At 38.4% G+C, this 20329-nt stretch overlaps 3 protein-coding genes across 3 annotated transcripts in view; all 3 read right to left on the bottom strand.

The window, feature by feature from the left end:
* LOC114240276 (uncharacterized) overlaps window positions 1–16498 on the bottom strand; it is a 103818-nt gene extending 87320 nt beyond the window's left edge. Inside the window, exons 1-6 of the mRNA XM_089739852.1 lie at window positions 16446–16498; window positions 14416–14582; window positions 12703–12852; window positions 11504–11607; window positions 10010–10139; window positions 8978–9169 (exon numbers count right to left, since the gene is read on the bottom strand). Coding sequence (XP_089595978.1) covers window positions 8978–9169; window positions 10010–10139; window positions 11504–11607; window positions 12703–12852; window positions 14416–14551 — 712 coding nt within the window. The 5' untranslated portion in view covers window positions 14552–14582; window positions 16446–16498. The remainder of the gene's footprint in view (window positions 1–8977; window positions 9170–10009; window positions 10140–11503; window positions 11608–12702; window positions 12853–14415; window positions 14583–16445) is intronic.
* On the bottom strand, window positions 1424–2893 carry LOC114240275 (uncharacterized). The gene is made up of 2 exons (XM_028170745.2): window positions 2659–2893; window positions 1424–2303 (listed from the first exon to the last, which is right to left on the bottom strand). Exons 1-2 carry the CDS (start codon window positions 2813–2815, stop codon window positions 1798–1800), a joined length of 663 nt encoding a protein of 220 aa, XP_028026546.2. The 5' UTR covers window positions 2816–2893; the 3' UTR covers window positions 1424–1797.
* LOC114240274 (uncharacterized) lies at window positions 4598–6578 on the bottom strand. The gene is made up of 2 exons (XM_028170744.2): window positions 6334–6578; window positions 4598–5847 (listed from the first exon to the last, which is right to left on the bottom strand). Exons 1-2 carry the CDS (start codon window positions 6488–6490, stop codon window positions 5282–5284), a joined length of 723 nt encoding a protein of 240 aa, XP_028026545.1. The 5' UTR covers window positions 6491–6578; the 3' UTR covers window positions 4598–5281.
* Window positions 16499–20329: the final 3831 nt, after the last annotated feature.

Genomic DNA, 20329 nt, shown 5'->3' with positions numbered 1-20329 from the left:
CTCTGTTCACTTTCTACTTATATATGATTTTGATTGTGGAAACATATTTGGTTATTGTTTTAGCTATATTTTACAATATTATATGTATATTGTACTGTTTTTTTCCCAAATCTATAAATTTTTTTTTTTTTGCCTTTGTAGGCAGACGAGCGTACGGCCCACCTGATGGTAAGTGGTTACCGTCGCCCATGGACTTCAGCAATGGCAGGAGCAGAGCCAAGCCGCTGCCTACTGCTTAATACTCTCCACAAGCCTCGTTTGAAGAAGGACATGTCATAGCGTTCGGGAAACACCGTGGAGGGGAGCTCATTCCATAGCCGGATGGTACGTGGCAAAAAAGACCTCTGGAAACGCACTGTGGATGACCGCAGTGGCTCCAGGTAGTATGGATGAACTCTACTCCGGTGGCAGGCGGTGCGATGGTAAAAACGAGACGTTGGTATCATCTCGAACAATTCCTCAGAGCACTCCCCATGGAACATGCGGTACAGAATACAGAGGGACCCGAAGTCCCTCCGCATAAATAAAATTATATAAATAAAATTGGAGTGTCTGATTGTAATATTGAAATAACCGCTTTTTACTACATGCATACAAATATATATACGGTACCTACACCAAAATAACATTTTTTACAAATTTTGTTTGTCTGTCTGTTTGTTCCGGCTAATCTCTGGAGCGGTTGGACCGATTTTGACGAGACTTTCACTGATAGGTAGCTGATGATATAACTTAGGCTACTTTTTTTAGACTAGCTTCGTCTCGGGGCATCACTCGCGGTACAACAACCGCGGGTAACATCGCGAGACTCAGCTATTAATAATAAAATAGAATGTTTCCGAAGCGAAGCAAGGGCGGGTCGCTAGTAAATAAATAAATGTTGAGCCCGGTGAGCTCACCTACCCGAACGCGCGTAGGTACTTGATATAGCCTCTTAGGCTAACAACGAATCAGTTAAAACCTCAGGGACGATGTTTCAATTTAATTCCTCAGTACAGTTCCAGTTATGACGCTCATAGCCCATGGAGTATAGCCGCCTAGACATTAGTTTGCATTTTTAGAAAGATGCAAAATTGAATCTAGGAAAAAAGAGGTTTGGGTAAATTTTCATACTTTTCACGATACTTTAACGAAGAAATAGTCATTGTGCAATTAATAACCGATCAGTTAATTCGAAGGTTCAATGTACTTAATACATTTAAACAAAACTCAGCTAGTCACAAATAAAAGAGACAGTTGATTTTTTTATGTCGCTTATAGTAGTGGTCAGTAAGAGAAGCACTTGGTGGTAGTCTGTACCATGCCGTCCATACCAACCATGATCGAACACAGTGGAAGAACGTCTCATGTGGTCGCGATCCTCAGCAGTGAGGGAACGATATAGAAGAAGATAGTAGTGGTGGTTAAAATAAAAACAATCGTGTTTATTTTAGTTTTTATCATCTATAAAAACTTAAAGAACTATTAATTAATTTACAAAACAAGCAAATCACTTTTATCACAACGTACAGGCTGATATTTTTTTTTTGTGGCCCGAGCAGACAGACGATACGGCATACGGCCCACCTGATGGTAAGCGGTTACCGTCGCTCATGGACGTCAACAATGCCAGGAGCAGAGCCAAGCCGCTGCCTTCCGCTTAAATAACCTTAACCTCAATACAACAGTGTACCCATTAATACCAGAAGTCTGCAGACTTTGAGCACCTGTGAACTCTTCACGTACATAGGAATGACCTCCAAGATAATTCCTATAGTCTCAAACCCATGATCCGAGTTACTTCCTTCCGTTACATTCTCAACTCCTGTCGCTCGAGTCCGGGGGCTGTCCGTCTTTATTCACGATCTGCTGCAGCTCATAATCTTGGACCACTTGAAATATCTTCGATTTAGCCTGATTCAAAAAGTAAGGACTGAATTTCCTGAGAGTGGAACCAATAGTCAATAGAAAAACATCTATCGGATCCGTTGGGCAGAGCTCGTGAAAATTTTCATTTGACATTTTAAGCGAGTTGTCAGTTTGATGGGAGCTTCCCGCCATATTTGTAGGTTTCGTCTCTTCAAATTCTAAATTTTCGTTTGTAACGTAAACGCTCGTCATGTTTGAGGGCATTTCCACTTCGCATTCTTCATCCGAGTAATAAGAGTATTCTTTCGATGAGGAGGTTTCTTTGAAGAACGGTATCATAAAGGAGACTTGTTCCTCGTATTTGTATTTGTACCTTTTGCCTGTTTTCTGTCTCAGGCGGACGCTGCGGCGCATCATATCTCGAATATTAGCCCATCTTGTTTTACAGATCGAGGCTGGAAAAAAAAGACATTTATTTACATTTTTTTTTATTGCTTAGATAGGTAGACTTGTCTCAAATTTAATGTTATCTACGCATCGTTGATATCATGTTACTGTCGTTTCGCGTCATTTTAATCAGTCCGTGATTAATATGAAAAGCACACAATACCTCAGACGTTTAACTTAGGCGAAGTATAGATGGCGCTATTTTATTTAATTTCCATAGGTAACAAAATAGCCAACCAAGCACTGCATTAGTTTTACTGAATACCAATAGATGGCACTGTAATAAAATAATGCGTTGGACAAGTTTTTGCTTCGACATTTGGAACATAAATACGTACTGTATTAGTTGAAATACCTACTCACCTGGTTTGTTGAGTGTGTCACCAATTTGTTGCCATATAACTTCTCTTGCGTCACAATTCATGTAATCGGAATGTCCCGAGTCGTACAACATTGGATTTTCTTTGACCATTTGCATCAGTTTGAGGTCTGTAGACTTCTTGAATCTTGGTAACGGCATCGTGTCGGCCGCGGCACGATTACGTGCCGGTTCGTATCGTATTCAAGACATTTACTCGTAGAGATGTGACACGGGCGGATCTAGCGAACGTTTGTCAGTAAAAGGATTGATTCTTGAAGGGTAAGTACTCCAAGCATCAGATATCGTTCTCGTCGAACCCGTCGCTTGTGACGAAGTCGAGTAAATTAACCCACAGACACAGCCCACTGAGTTTCTCGCCGGATCTTCTCAGTGGGTCGCGTTTCCGATCCGGTGGTAGATTCTGCGAAGCACGACTATTGCTAGGTTTTTTTTTATTGCCCTTGTAGGCAGACGAGCATACGGCCCAACTGATGGTGAGTGGTTACCGTCGCCCATGGACTTCAGCAATGCCAGGGGCAGAGCCAAGCCGCTGCCTAGGTTTGAGCCCCGTGAGCTCACCTACTCGCCCGGTGACGCTGATATGGTCTCTCAAGACCTTTAGCATAAGTTAGAGAAAAAATTGAAGGGACTGACTCAGTAAGTTAAATAGAAACAATGTATCAGCAATATAAGGACTCAAGTCTTTTAATAATAATTATCTGCATGATGTTCAAACAGAAAGGATTTGATAAATAAAACATATTAATAACATAATTGGCGTATCCATATACAGACATGACATACATAATAATATATATTAATAAAATCTATTTATATCTTTTGTTTTATATCTGTGAATCTTGTCTAGCAGTGGATTTTCCGGCAATGCATATTTTTAAGTACTATTTTGTTACTACTAAATGAAATTAATAGCATGATTTAAAATGTTCAACAAAGTAACACAACGTAAGTAAATTCTAAGCAGATCATTAGATCATAGAGATTGAAATGATTTACTTCAGTGAATAGAATCTATTGCACCCATCCCTAGTGTTGATAGATGCTACAAGCGGAGACGGGACTGGTACGTTCAAAGCGGCAACGTCGCTCTAATGACGCAAAAGGTTTCATTCACAAAAAAACAAGTTTCATTAGTTTAATTATAATATACATAACAAAACAAATTTCATTTATCATTAATGGATTGTTATGAGAAATAGGTTAGAACACTCAGCAAACTGCTGTTTATTTATCAAATGTTCGACAAGGATAGATGCAAGCCATGTCTAATACGGCAACGTCGCCGGGGCGTGACGTATACGACACGATGCCGATAATATTCTTCGTGAAACCAACTATGAGTTTTCGATTGCTTTTTAATGACTTTTTTTTGAGCTGGGTCCGAACGTCCTTCGAGGTTCCGGCGCCTAGAAGGCGCGCGGGCTATGTGCGACTGGTCCGCGACTACAAAAATGCGGGCCTAAGGATGTTTTCAGGACCCTACCCATTAAATTACTCCCCTGCACTCTTCCCCCAAGTGTCCGATCCGAATTAAATAAAAATAACAATTTTCTTTTTCTTTTGATGTGTCTCCCGTCGGACGGATTCCTTTTGTTTGTTTTATGTTTATTTTATACAAAAGTTTAGATCTTTTATTTATAGATTGAGGCACTTCTGCCGGGTCAGTTAATGGATAATAAAAAAGAAGCATGGCGATCCTAATAGAGATACTATTATTATTATACATGGGAGGCAGTAGCTTTTGTGCTTAAATGCGGTTAATTGCCTGTTTTCCAATAAAACATTATGAGCTGTTTGCTCATGATAACAACACTACTGTTAACAAACCCTCTCAGTCGGGTCCCGTGAACTAACTTACCAATCCGCGCATAATTGGAATAGGCTACCAATTAGGTTGGAAAAAAATTAATAAATGAAGTACTCTTTTTTAGTTTTTATTATAATCAATGCTATTTTCAACAAGAATACTTTAGAACTAAAATAAATCACAAATAACTTAAAAATAAGTTTGTAATGGTCAACTTTACATATTTGGGTAGATGAGGAGATGTGGTCACAGACTACTTGATATTAAGCAGTTTTAAGGCTCCTACCGACAGCCAAAAGATAAAAATACTGCCCACCGTGGTAGACGTCACACTGATCACTGCACTGGAGAAACTTAACATTTAAATCATTACTCAAAAACAGAGGGCAAGAGGAAATATTCCAATGCGCTGGATAGACCACTGTCAACATCGACGTCGTGGAGACAAGGATAGGCCAGAGTTTAGAGCGGCATGGTTTAAGGGGTGGCAATATTTTTGAAATTCCATAATTTCAGAGACGAAAAATGTTATATGCTATTTTAAACTCAAAATTAAAATATTGGATTAAAATTAATAAAATTTATTTTGGCATTAAGGGCAGCGCGATAAACAGGGCCTAAGGCGGCATCAAACCTAAATCCGATGCGTCGAGACACTAAATTCTGCTAAATGATACCAAAGAAGGAACACCATATAGAAAAACTGATGCCTTGATATTATCATGTCATGACCCCAGCATTGGGGAAAAGATGCTAAGAGGAGGGATCTTTAAAAATATTTTTTAATCAAAAATACTCTATTCATTCAAAAACATATTATCGTGAGATGAAACCTTAACATCTTTTGGTTGTTTCTGCATGATCTGCTCCAAGTCGTGTTCCTGGACTACGGCAAAAATTTTGCTCTTTGCTAAATTCAAATGATAGGGTGAGAAAGTCTTTAACGTTGATGCTATGCTGATGAGGAATGCGTCAACCGGGTCAGCGGGGTCGAGTTCTGGAGTGGCGCCAGTATCTCCGAAATTGGAGGTCGTAGGTTTCTCCTCGTCAGATGACTTTTCCTGCTTTCTTTTTGATTTACGCCGCCGCGCAACTTTCTTGATTGGTTCATCGGAGGAATCACTATTGTTCTCTTGTTGCTCCTGCCCTGATTCGTTGTCCCATTCATCATAGTCTTTCTCTTCGTAATCGCAGTCACCACTGTCCAGGGGGATGGCAACGTCTTTATAAAATGCCTTCATAAATGCCATTTGTGACTCATATTTGTAGGGTTTGGACGATCTATTAGGATCTGAAAGTCTCTTTTTCCAAAGTCTCCTATGGACGTCTCTTATGTTTATCCATCTAATTTTGCAGTCGACAGCTAAAATGTTAAACAATAATAATTAAATGTCAATAGTGACCAGTAGCGTGTGGCAACGATTCAACTGCAATCCACTTTATCTATGTCTATTTCTATTATGGACAGATTAGCTACGGGCCGTGTGTGCCTACTGAAGGTAAGAGGTCACCATTGCTAATGAAGAAAAGCAACTCCAAGGATACAGTCAGACAAGTCACTATCTAGTTACGAACATTATTTGACTGTCTTAGCACAACAAATGTAGTATTGTATTGTGTTGTGTGTATCATTTATTTTGTTAATTCAATTAAGCTGCAAAATTTAACAACTACTGCATTTACAATAGCGCTTTATTCAAATAAGTTTTAAACTAGTATTTCTGATATATTTTATTTACCTTAAAACAAAAAAAATCACAAAAATTTTTTTTTAAATCAATCGAGAAATCACCAGTAAAATGTCAAATGGTAGCGACAAAACGAAATCCAATTAAAGCCAACGACTCACCCGGTCTCTTTAGTTCGTCGCCGATCTTCTGCCATGTTACTTCACGGGCATTAAAATCCATGTATTTGGGATTGTTGTAGTCGTATAAAACAGGGTTTTGCTTCACTAAGCTTATTAATGTCACGTCAGTCTTGTCGCGGAACATTTTGTTAGCCATGTAAACGTGAATCTATGGCGGTACCTACGACACGAATGAGGTCGTGTCGGTGAGCAGTCGTGACTACGACTCGCGTCGTTGTACGATTTGTCGTCTCGCTCTCTGGGGTTTAAGCTTGTTTTACATGCTCAATTTTGACAACGAATTTCGGCGTTTTTTTTATTTTGTTTATTGGCGTGTTGTTGATAATGGGCTTATATTGAGAACTAATTGACAATGCATACCTTATACGGCTGCCAATCGTTTTTTATATACGTACGTTAAGCTTCTGCATTTTATGATGGAAAATTTATATCATCATTTGTAATAGCAACTCGACGTCAGTCTTACGATCGAACACTGACGTCATCAACAACAACGTGGTGCCAGACGCTGACGTTAATATTTAATTTTGTAAACCAAACATGGCCTGGTCATATATATTTTAAATTATATACAGAAAAATTCTTTTTTTTAAACCTTGATATAAATAAAATATGATAGTTATTATGCTACAGCTATCTACAGGAGCAATGGGAAACTAATAACAAGCCATCTAGTGGCCAACGCCCGTAAACAGAATGTGTACAATAGAAACGACCTAGCTCGCTTTCTCCTTCGCTCCAAGGTCGAGTGGTTCGCAAAACGTTCTGTCTGTTTTCTCACTCTCGCTCGTCATAATTTATTTTCTCTATAGCCGTAACGAATCGGTCGCGATTTAAATTTTACTCTCAACGCGCCTAAAGAAGTTTCACTTCAAAAACTGCAAAAACTTCGAACTTCCGATCTCTGCCATTAAATGTCCCTTGGTTTTACATACTAAGTTAGTTTTATGTCTCACAATATTAACGTATCTTGATTTGTTCTGTTTGTCCTTTCACGCAACAATGTAACAACACATAGATAACATATTTGCAAAAAAATTGTTTGTGGGCATTTCGATGTTTCACTCAAAATAAATTATTTTACGAGTACAGTCTGTTCTGTTCTGTCCTAGTCGGTAGAATTTTCTTTTGAACTTCATAGTTAGCGAGAGAAATTAAAACTTTAATCACATAAGATACGGTAACCTAATTTGTATAATATTCTTTTACTTAATAAATCCGTGCAGCATGTAATCCTAAACTAATTTATTCGAATTCAATATGGCGGCAAGTTCCACTCGATGCACGATTCGACTCGAAGAGTTTACGTGACGATTTTGTAATTCGTTTATCGTATCGGTTTGATATTGAGTTTAAGCTTTCAGTGCGACGTATTCCTATCGTATGCCTTGATAATTAGTTTTCGTAATTGATAGATAAGTTCTCGGACGCCACAAGAACATAAATAAAATCCGTATCGGCACTAAAGCCATTAAAATATTAATTGTTTAATAAAGGTGTTTATGAAACAAACCAAATGTTTTATACCGTACGATGACTATCGCGACCAGATCGACGCGTTTTGTTTTTATTTTTCATAAATAACTGTTTAAGGATTGGGTACATTACTAATTTAGGAATAGGAGCGTTTTTTTTTTCGCATTTTTCGACACGCAAGTGAATTTTAATTACATGCTGATCAAACTAAAACCTACAGGCAATTTTTCTTAAACAAATAAAAAGCAATATTAATAAGATTCCGTGCAATAATTTCTTCGACGCGACATTCTTTCGTAATTTTTTTTTATGTGGTGTTTAATGCACTTGAATATTAACATCTATTAGGTACTGGAACACAATACGATAAGACGACATACAAAGAGACTTACAAACGATTTCTTCTATAGTAAACATGTACATTTTTTTTTAGCTTAGGTGGGAATGGAAAGAAAGGATGAACTTTATAATAATTGTCGACCGATTTAAATGGAAGATAAAATCAAAACGTCATCTCGATCGAGCCATTTATTAACGTAAATTAGAAATAGAATTACAGCCATGTTTAGAGTCAGGCCGAAAATTCGCGGGACCAAACATACAGACACACAACGGTTTGTTTGTTTAGTATGGCTGAATGTACAATGGTATTGCTACGCGCTGGGATTCGTAATAAATAAAAAAATTATACCGATTTAGAAATTAAAACTGTATTAGCACTTAGAACACTTCACAAACACTTTAAAATTCTCAATTCGCTTCTTCCGCTTCGCTTCAGGTGATCCGTTCGCGGTTTCGCTTCGAGTAGTTCCGATAACTAACTGCCATCTATACTAATATTATAAAGCTGAAGAGTGTGTTTGTTTGAACGCGCTAATCTAAGGAACTACTGGTCCGATTTGAAAAATCTTTTCAGTGTCAGATAGCTCATTTATTGAGGAAGGCTATAGGCTATATAACATCACGCTAAGACCAATAGGACTAATAGGACCAAGCGGAGCACCAATAAAGAATGTTTCAGAATTGGGGTATTTTTCCCTTTTGAGAGCTTACGCTATATGTAGATACACGCCAAAGTAACTATTCCACGCGAACGATGTCGCGGGCAAAAACTAGTTTAATATAGTTGTCTTAAATTAAAACTCACCTTCTTTTTCGGTTACCGGATGAGTTAAGTTGAGTATTGCGTCTCTGGTTTGCAAGTAGAGAAGATTGAGCTGCATCGGGTCTCTTTCGTCCACGTTCTTGTCAGAGTAAAAGAGTTTCCTCTTCAGGAGGAACGGCGTGGTTTCGTCCAAGGCCAGCTCCCGAAGCGTCTTGTGGTGGTCGAGCCATTTGACTTTGAGGAATTGAAGCATTAATTAAAAACCTATTTCTCGGCTCAAGTGAGCACAGGTAAACACCAGGGTTCATAAGCATATCCACGTCAAGACCACCAATAACCACGACCTTCGACTCGATTGTATAATGCCATAGCTGCCCCGTCCTTTAAAATGGAAAGTGTAACTGGTTGGCCTCACAAAAAGATTAGATGGGAGTATCCTCAATCTCATAGTATTGAAAACCAATCAGAATCTTCTTCGCAGCCAGCACGTAACCGTGCTATTGTTGAAGTGGTATTGTAAAAAGGAGTGCAGAAGGTATTGTAAGTTCACTCGGGTAGGTATCGCAATCCTGCCTATTTCTACCGGTTTGAAGGTTTGAAATGGCGGTGATACTGTACTGATAATAATTAGATTTAGACTTGATAGCTAATACTGGGTTGATGCTATTCACATTGAGATGACAATGGGATTCGGTACCCACAACGGGAGAGCGGTGAGCTAATTCACACGTAGGTATATCCAATAAACAACGTTACCGAGTAATAAGAGTCAATTTTGAGTAGAGTTCATCCATACTACCTGGAGCCACTTGGTTCATCCACAGCGCGTTTCCAGAGGTCTTTTTTACCACGTACCATCCGGCTTTGGAGTCAGCTCCTCTCCGCGGTGTTTCCCGAGCGCTATGACATGTTCTTCTTCAAACAAGGCTTGTGAAGAGTACCTACTTAACGGTAGGCGGCGGCTTGGCTCTGCACCTGGCATTGCTGACGTCCATGGGCGACTGTAAGTACTCACCATCAGGTGGTTTTGCCTCTTCTATAATTGATTCATTTCATTATGAAAGATGAACTTACCATTATCATCAGTGTGGAGCTTCTTGCTGAGTTCCTCAAACTGCGCGTCGCGACCAGACTGAAGTGTCTTCGCAGTCAGCGTCCCGGTAGACCGTGGCTTATTCTCGACTTTCTCGTCTTCCATCCAACACTGTAAATTCAGTATCTATTACCTATCGTCGAGGGGCATATGACTTGTAATCTATTATTTAATAGCAATAAGAGTTTTTTCTATGCGGCGACTCTTAAACAGTAGTTCCATTTGATTCCAAACAGAATGGGACCGTTCCAATTATCAATAATGCCGTTCTGAAAACTCTCACGGATAATTTGGAGCCTCGGTCTCTGCGGAGGGAATTCGCTTTTCTTTGAGATTCCCGTTATTATTATTTTGAAATGATTTCAATGGTTCCATCTTAATTTTTTGCCATCATCATTTTGTCACTTGGCCAGCGGAGCTTAACTATACTGCCCCGAAATAGGAATCATCCGTTTTCAGGCATCTCTATAGATTTTTTGCCACATACGATTTAGATCTTGGAACTTAACTGACCAATGTTGTGTGCCATCAATAACAAGTTCTTCCTTCGAAAAGAAAGAGTTCCAAGCGATTCTCGCACTGTGACGTAAATTTTGCGTTACGATCATAGAACGAAACTTGATTTTGCAACCTGATACAATAGCCGTAGTTGACATAGGACCGTGTGCGTAGTATGCGGTGCACACAGGCGCCAAGACGATAAGGGCTCCGCCACCGAAATTATTTATGTCTTTTTTTTATTGCTTAGATGGGTGGACGAGCTCACAGCCCACCTGGTGTTAAGTGGTTACTGGAGCCCATAGACATCCACAGCGTAAATGCGCCACCCACCTTGAGATATAAGTTCTAAGTCTCAGTATAAGTTATAACGGCTACCCCACCCTTCGAACCGAAACGCATTACTGCTTCACGGCAGAAATAGGGTGGTGGTACCTACCCGTGCGGACTCTAGAGGTCCTTAAAACTCGGTTGAGTGTCCGTAATTATATGCATACAAATTTTTTTATACTAGTTTATACCTGTATACTATGTTCTAAGTCTGTACACACGTACCTAGCCTTCATTCCCGCAAAGAACCAAAGGGAAACGGGGGTGTCTGAAAATCAGCGCTGTACGATTTATCGACCTTGAACAGCATTAGCTGAGCCACCTCCTTTTGCCTTTTTCTCTTTTTTTCTCTTCTTTTATTTGCTTTTTATTTTATTTAATGTGAAAGGCAATAAATGATTTTGTTATTATTATTTATTTATATTTATTTAAAATCTTATTAATTACATATAATATATTTTTTTAAAATATTAAAAATACAATTTTTTAAAAACACTATTTGAAAATAGATTGCCGCTGATGGCGGTGTCTACGACACAAGCCACCAGTGGTTAGGACTCCAGAGTGAGAAACCTCGTCACAATGCGTGCAGTATCGAGGACCAAGAAATTATTATTATTATTATTACGTAATTGAAGCAAACATACCAGTCCGTACTCGTCGTGGTTCGTTATCCCGATCCTCCCGCAGATAACCCTCATCAGCTCCCCGATTTGCTTCGACTGGTCCAGCTTCAGCGTCTTCACGGTACCTAAAGATATTCCATTTGGGATCTATTCAAATATCCCAAAAATCTTCGACAAATAACAGGCCAAAGATTCCAAAGTAATGTGATCTTAAAAATTGCCAAAAAAATTCGAGAACGTTCTAGACTTTTACAACTTTCGTGTATACACTTTCTTTTGTTATATCTTAGAAATTACAATTATGTATTTTTGTAAAGTTTCAAATACTTTTTTAAGATATTTCTACTTAAACAGCAAAGTGCGGAGGCAGGGATTCTGTACAGTATGCCACATAATTTTAAATGTAGCTATTATTATATTTAAGTTTATAGATTAAGATTACAGGCAGCGGCAGAATAACAGCTATAGTTTCAGCTATCACAAAGCTGAGCCTCGGCCTTTTTATCTCCACTGTGTCAGTATAACATATTGTAATATTGTTTAGAATTAGAATTTTTATGTCATATTAATTGAAAATTTATTTGTAGTTGTATTGTGGAGTAAATAAATGTAATTATTATTATAAATTACACAGCCAATTCGATGAATAAAATATTTTCACTGTAAACCCCACTGTCGAACAAATAATATACCTACCTACCTACGAAATTTTCCTCCATGGAAAAGCAAAGAGACCATACTAATTTCCCTATTAACCACATAATAAGTATATACCTATTGCATATCCATAATATATTCCAATTGAACACATAATATGTATGGCCATGCTCAAATAACCACAGTATATGTGATTAGCCCACTGAGTTTCTCGCCGATCAGGAATCAGCGCAGCGTTGCTTTTACCAGGGCCAGGGTTAGCAAATTCTCTCTCATTTACTACCTCACCTACACATCCAAGCTGGAATAGCCCCATAGGTTACCAGCATTTGAGCAGTGAAAAAAAATTAATTAAATGACAGTAACCAAAACACGAGCTTGAAAAAGCTTTATGGATTCTTCTAAATACGGTAGGCAGCGGCTAAACGGTAGATAGAGGTTTAGCTCTGCCCCTAGCATTGCTGACGTCCATGAGCGACGGTAACCACTCACCATCAGGTGGGCCGCATGCTCGTCTGCCTATACGGCAATAAAAAAAAAAGAAAACAATTATAATATCCTACCATCTAATATCTTGACCTTCAGTAACCTCTCCTTAGGTAGATAGTCCAGCGTGTCTCCATCTCTCAGCATATAGTAGTCCAAGTTTCGATTGTAATCCAACCAAACCCCGCTGACGTCATTGTCGGCGGATCGAAGGAAGAGCCCGTAATCTAAAAGAAACGTTCTCGTGACATCGTACCGCAAAGGATTGGAAGGTTTGATGCAGATGGATCTAATTCATCCTTAGATCTTTGTGCTTAGTGCGATTTTTTTAACGTTCTCGACAGCTTAAAAGTTAGCCCAATTTTGTATGCAGTTGGAACAGCGCCCCTGGCGACAAACGTAGGCAAACGATTCCATTCCGTACAAATATGAGCTAACTTTTACGCTATTGAGAACTCGCACTAAGCATACTAGTCTAAGTTATTGATGCAACCTACCATCATCAACCTACAACCTACATACATTACGTAGTAATCAAGTTTTTCGTAAAATCATTATCTTCGTATAGAGTTCACAAATTCAGACGATATCTATAAGTTTTATCTCCGTACCTAATTTATGAGGCGATCGCATGCAGCAGAGATGCGAATGTTGCGATGGATGTGTGGAGTAACGAGAATGGATAGAATACGGAATGAATATGTTAGAGGAAGTCTGAAAGTGGCACCTGTGACAGAGAAGTTGAGAAGTGCGCGTTTGGGATGGTATGGACATGTGATGAGACGAAATGAAAATGAGGTTGGCAAGAGAATGTTAACTATGAATGTGGAAGCATATAGGGGAAGAGGTAGACCTAAGAAGAAATGGATGGATTGCGTGAAAGACAATATGGGTAAGAGGGGAGTGAGCGAAGAAATGGTATATGATAGAAGAGTATGGAAGGAGAAAACATGTTGCGCCGACCCCAGGTGACTGGGAGAAGGGCAGGATAATGATGACCTAATTTATGAACTGTCGACCTTATGGTGTAAGCATGAGTTGAAATTAGTTTGTTGGCTGCAACTTTACTGGTGCTAGAACCTCTTGTGAGTCCGCGCGGGTAGGTACCACCGCCTAGCCTATTTCTGCCGTGAAGCAGTTAATGCGTTTCGGTTTGAAGGGTAGGGCAGCCGTTGTAACTATACTGAGATCTTAGAACTTATATCTCAAGGTGGGTGGCGCATTTACGTCATAGATGTCTATGGGCTCCGGTAACTACTTAACATCAGGTGGGCCGTGAGTTCGTCCACCCATCTAAGCAATAAAAATAAAAAATCTGTTAAATCCGAGCGAGCACGCAGCGCGATTTGCAGGTTCATTCGCTATTGTGTCGTGTTCTTTACATATTACATAGCTAGTGATGTCGGTAATGGCCACTTCATAAGTGTATAGTACTATTGCCATTACAGAGCCGTCTCATACAGATCAATTTTCGCTAAAAGATTCAATACTATAATAGATATAATGTCATTTAAAACGATAGTTAAGACAGACAGAAAAAGCCAGTCTTTTTGTGAAAGACGATATGTGTAAGAGTGGAGTGAGCGAAGAAATGGTATATGATAGAGGAGTATGGAAGGAGAAAGCATGTTGCGCCGACCCCAGGTGACTGGGAGAAGGGCAGGATAATGATCACCTAATTTATGAACCGTCGACCTTAAATTTTGGTGTAAGGATGAGTTGAAATTAGTTTGGCTGCGCCTCCTATATTACTGGTGGCCCTGTGACGGAGGTCGCTCAGAAAGCCGTACCTTTAGAATCGGCTGGTAAATTGAATTTTTCCTTGACGATCTCATGAGCCTTGGCAACGGATAGCGTGCTGTCGAACTTCACTTTCCTTGTCACCGCGCCGTCGTCCATAATGATCTTTATCGAAATCGGCGCCATTCTTTAGCACCAAACGACGTTTGGGAATCTGCTAAATAAGAAAATAGACTATGAGACGTGCTGTGTATTAAAATAATAAGACTCCAACATGACAATAAACTAACAGTGAAAAATGTTTTGTTTCTTTTGTTTATTGCTTACCTAAGCAATAAACAAAAGAACCACCTGGGTGGACGAGCTCACGGTCCACCTGATATTAAGTGCTTACCGGAACCCATAGACATCTACAAAGTAAATCTACCTTGAGACATGAGTTCTAAGATCTCAGTTTTTACAGTACAAAGGCTAGCCCGCCCTTCAAACCGAAACGCATTACTGCTTCACGGCAGAAACAGGCGGGGTGGTGGTACCTGCCCGCGCGGACTCATAAGAGGTCCTACCACCAGTAAGAGAAATATAAGAGAAATATAAAATTGATGCGTCGTTCTGGTTCCGATACCGGGAATCGAACCCGAGCCTATTGTTGATGTCTACGGACTCCGGTAATAACTTAAACCAGATGGGCCATGAGCTCATCAATCGATCTAAGCAATAAAAATCAGTTTTAGACGATACATTTTTAAAAATAATTAAGGTAAGCTGTGCCATCTTTCCGTTTGATAAAATATGATTAGTTTCCTTATATTATAACTAATATTATTTAATTAAACTGCTTTTATGATTGAATCCCCCGTTTTTATTATCCTCACATTATTTCCGATGCTACGATTACTTGAAAGTTGTTATGGTCGCGGACAAATATTTAATTAAGTACACGGTTATATTGTGTAGCGTTCTTAGTGATTACTGTTTATCAAACAAACAATAGATTTGTCCTTTTTTATTATTGAAAGATTACTGATGACTTTTCCAGTTTCACCAGGACAGGTGGGCGAGCAAAGGCTTAGCCAGGAGGGGTGGGATTTGCTAACAGCTGCCCGAGCGCCTCCGTTTGAGACCTAACATTTCAAGAGTAACTGCTTCATGAATGAATCTACTACCGGATCGGAATCGCGACCTGCTGAGAAGATCCGGCGAGAAACTCATCTGATTGATTTCTAGGTTAGGTTGCACGTCGAACTCTTTGCCGAGTTCGACGAGTACGGTTATCGGGGTCCCTACTCCTAGTGTTAGAGCTAAAGGTGTCTAATGTAAGGGTTATCGGATCTGATGGATCCGTAGGGACATAAAGCAGATCACCTTTACGATGGACCGACCAAGCAAAGGCAACTCTAAGCGATCACGCCAACTAGTGCTCAATAAGTAGGTACGCGAGAAATGGCGACGTCTTATGAAAAGCATCACCACTCGAACTGTGTATTGCAAGCTTTTCTAATCTAGCGTCTAATATTTGAATGAAGTATTTAAAAATATATATATAGTTATCTTTCTATCTATAATTTAAAATGTACATAATATAAATGTTGAAGATGTCGCATCTCTTATACACAGCATTCCCTATTACAAGAGCAATCTGATTTAAGAATGAAAAATGAAGTAAACCACAATTAAATACTACACATCGAAAAAGAAGTTTCACTAACTATACTGTTAGTAGTAGTAACTATACAGAGACTTTAGAACTCATATCTCAAGGTGGGTGGCGGCATTTACGTTGTAGATGTCTAAGGGCTCCGGTAACCACTTAACACTAGGTGAGCTGTGAGCTCGTCCACATATCTAAGCAATAAAAAATAAATAAAACTTCATCCACGTGCACCAAGTTGCATTCTTTTTTTTTTCACTTATCGAGCCCCTGATCAAAAGCAAAGGTAATTGGCTACTCGCACTCCGCGGTCACTCTAGACCCGGAACGTTGCTTGTTAGCTGATTCGTAACGCAAATAAATTATCGCAGTCCATCTCACGTTAAAGGTTTTATAGAAACCGCTAGTTGTAATCAAAAGAGCGCTTACCTTAACAACTCGACGGCTTGTAATCCAGACAACAAACAAACACAGTGTGATCAATATTAATTTTAATATGGCACATAAGCACACAAATTATCCTCATACGACAACAATGACTTCATTTTGCGGTGGGATCGTTGGTTATAAATAGTTCATGTTAAATTGAATTTATATTTTTCCTTCCATCTATTTTGTATATCATGTGAACGGTGATTACAATTTTACTAGAGATTTTCGAAGGTTTTTAACATCAGCATTTTACTGGTATTAGGACCTCTTTTGAGTCCGCGCGGGTAGGTACCACCACCATGCCTATTTCTGCCGTGAAGCAGTAATGCGTTTCGATTTGAAGGGTGGGGCAGCCGTTGTAACTATAATTGAGACCTTAGAACTTATATTATCTCAAGGTGGGTGGCCCATTTACGTTGTAGATGTCTATGGGCTTCAGTAGCCACTTAACACCAGGTGGGTTGTGAGCTCGTCTACCCATCTAAGCAATAAAATAAAAAAATCGATCTCAACTCAAACATGTAGAAAACAATGAAAAAAATCTTCAGTCTATATTGACGAAACTGTTGTTATTCTTTCTCAAAACAAATTGTTTGTTCAGACGCTCATGATTTAGCCATGAGCAATTACTATTATTCAGGATAAAAACGACGGTTGCATTTAATACATTTGCTGATTTCCATGGGTGACGGTGACCGCTTTTACGCTTTTTATATCAGGTGAGCCGTAACCTCGTACGCCCATAAAATTCGCCTGTTTGTCAAGAAAAAAACAATGTCGATAGTATTCATACAATATTTTTTAATCTTAAAGTACCGCAGTTTCAGTGCCCTGAATATCGTTTCATAGTTCTCGGAAACCACAGATAACACAGCTTGACTGTGACACGCCTGAGATATTAGTGCCTCTACTCTCTACACCACTTGCTCACGGATGCTTCATAAAACTCCCAAGAAGGTTCGTTAAATAAAACAAAATTTCTACAAGAATAATTTATTTTGTTACTAATAAAAAATATATATACTATATTCATTATATGTGTGGATAATTACATAGTATTGTGAAGGCATTAGTACTGTATTAGGCATAATGTTACTAATTGTTATAAACAACGACTATAAATATAAATATCAAATATAAAAATATTGAGGCTTTTTTTTTCAAAATAACAGCAGTAGACGCATTCGTCGCTTATGTCATTAATAGCCCAGTCATATTAGGTAAAAAAAGGGGTCAACCTCGGAATGAAAGATAATAAGCTGCAAATTGGTATGAACCTTTGTTTTGTCATTCTAAATGTTGTCTCAAAAGTCACAATCGTTATCGTGTCCGCGTCTCAAGATATTCAAGGTCAAAGGTCACAAAAATCGGTTTTTCGCGAATATCTGGCTTCCTATCGGTTAAATGAGATTTGCATTTATTATAAAAGTTGTAGGCTATAAAATTCCCTACAACTTTTGTTTAAACTTTTTTTTCATACGACGGTAATAATACTCTTCACGTTATGGGAATGATAAAAATAATTACTCCGAAAGATGCTGTAATTTATGATGATCGCATAAAAAAATGTAGGTACAACTAAACCGAGTGCAAAAGAGTTAGCAGCAATATCACATGTATCTCTTTTAGCATATGAAAAGCCAGTTGTACCTGGGTACAGCAAGATTCAAGTCCAAAATCTACATGATGATCAAGTACTGATTGAAAAAAAATTTAATGCAGTTGATTTGTTGTGGTTATACGGAAAATGGAAGAATCTTTCACCGTTGCCAGGGTGGAATGGCTATCTTCAACAACTTACGAAAAATAATCAAAATTTTTCAACTTCTCAGGTTATATTTCTACCTTTCATTGATCATCCTGCCAGTAATTTAGACACAATTTATACAACTTTACATAGTGCTATAAATATTGCCAAGTCACATCAACAAAAAACGTGCATAATTACATTTGATCAGCCCCTGTACTCAAAAGCACGTGAAATGGTTGCTGCGTCAGATGCAAACTCAGACTTGTCTAAAACAGTTGTCAAACTTGGAGGATTTCATATGCTCATGTCTTTTCTTGGATGCATAGGACATGTAATGGACGGTAGTTGGTCTCAAGGAAGCTTTAAGTAAAATATATGCTACAAATTCGGTCGACAAAATGTTGAATGGTCACGCTTATGCAAGAAGTATCAGAGGCCATATATTATTACGACTTGCATTATCAATAAAGATTTTTGAAGAGATGAAAATTGAAAATTGTGTGTTAGATGAGTTAATTGAACAGATAACTAGTCGCGATGTTTCCTACGAAGATGTTGAAGGATGTACGAGCAGCTCCAACTCGTTAATTGATCAATTTCAGGATAAACTAAAAGAATTAAAAGCTCGAGGTCCCACGGCACAGTTATGGGTGCAATATTTTGAAATGGTATCAATAGCCCTAGATTTCATTCGCGCTGAAAGGCTGGGACTTTTTCAAGAACATTTGGATGCAGTGCGAAAAATGCTGCCCTATTTTCATGCTGGTGGTCATTTCCTATATGCGAAGTCAGCTCATTTGTATCTTCAAGATATGTTAAAACTTGAGGAGACAATGGATCAACAGGTTTTTGAGAACTTTAAAAACGGATTCTTTACTGTAAAACGAACAGAAAAATTCAATTCTGGTACATGGACAGACATGGTAATCGAGCAAAGTCTGATGAAATCTATGAAGACAGAAGGAGGAGTATCTCGAGGCCGAAGTACACAAGAAAGTGTTCTATGTAAGTGGGTATATGCTATGTATGCCACGAATACAATTTGTGAAGAAATTGAACGGTTTTGTAACATTTCTTTCGATTCTGTGGACCAACATGTTGATGCTAGAGATTCACGAATAAAAAGGGATGATACTGATGTAAATGAACTGGTTGGTTGGTTTACGCTTCATAATCCCTTTCCAAATGCGAATCAGTTGGTATCCTTAGCTTCAGGAATCGTTGGAAATGACCAAATTAATTGTTACCGAGCCCATGAAATCGGATTGCAATCTATGGTAAAGATAACTGGTTTGAACTTCAACGAAATAAAGTTAAAACGCGTCGATAAGGTTTTACCGCTTTCAGCCATTAACAAATCTGTCAAAATTAATGATTGTAAAGTTTCTATAGATCCAATGTTACTTTTCCAGAGAATAACTGTAAAGCAAAAAATTTGAAAGTAATTTACAAGAATATCTTCAGTATGAACTAAGTCCGTATCCGACATCTTTATTTGATAGTAATGGCATGAGAAAAACCACGAAAGCAACATTATATGACAATATGATGCCTGTCGTTATCGATCTTGATGAAAATAATGTAACATACATCATCGATGGTGGATTTCTTCTGCATCGCGTCGTATGGAGCAAAGACGATACTTTCTCTATTATTTTAAATAAGTACATTAAATATTTACAAACACATTATGGCTCAGCAATTGTTGTTGTATTTGACGGATATTCGGACTATAGTAAAAATATTAAAGCACTGGAACAACAAAGAAGAACTGCTGCACTTTCAAAATCATATGAAGTTTGTTTTGACGAAACAATGGTTGTGCCAATCAGTCAAGAAATTTTTTTATCAAATCGGTCTAATAAAAAAAAATTTATCGACATGCTTGTTGAAAAATTTAAAATTATATCACAACAAAACAAGCCAGAGATGATGCTGATGTTCTCATCATTGACACAGCTATTGCCTTATCAGAACATCAAAAGACTGCTGTCATCATAGGAGAAGATATCGATTTGCTCGTTATTTTAATTGGACGTACTCAGTCACATCATCAGGAATTTTTTTTGAAAAAAGTTGGCAAAGGCAATGTCCAAACACAAATATATTCTACTAAAAGTTTTGACCAATA

This window comes from Bombyx mandarina, chromosome A1 (genome assembly GCF_030267445.1).
Source record: "Bombyx mandarina strain Sakado chromosome A1, ASM3026744v2".
Lineage (NCBI taxonomy): Eukaryota > Metazoa > Arthropoda > Insecta > Lepidoptera > Bombycidae > Bombyx > Bombyx mandarina.
Note: the sequence above shows the minus strand (reverse complement) of the source record. Positions and strands in the feature narration are given on the sequence as shown.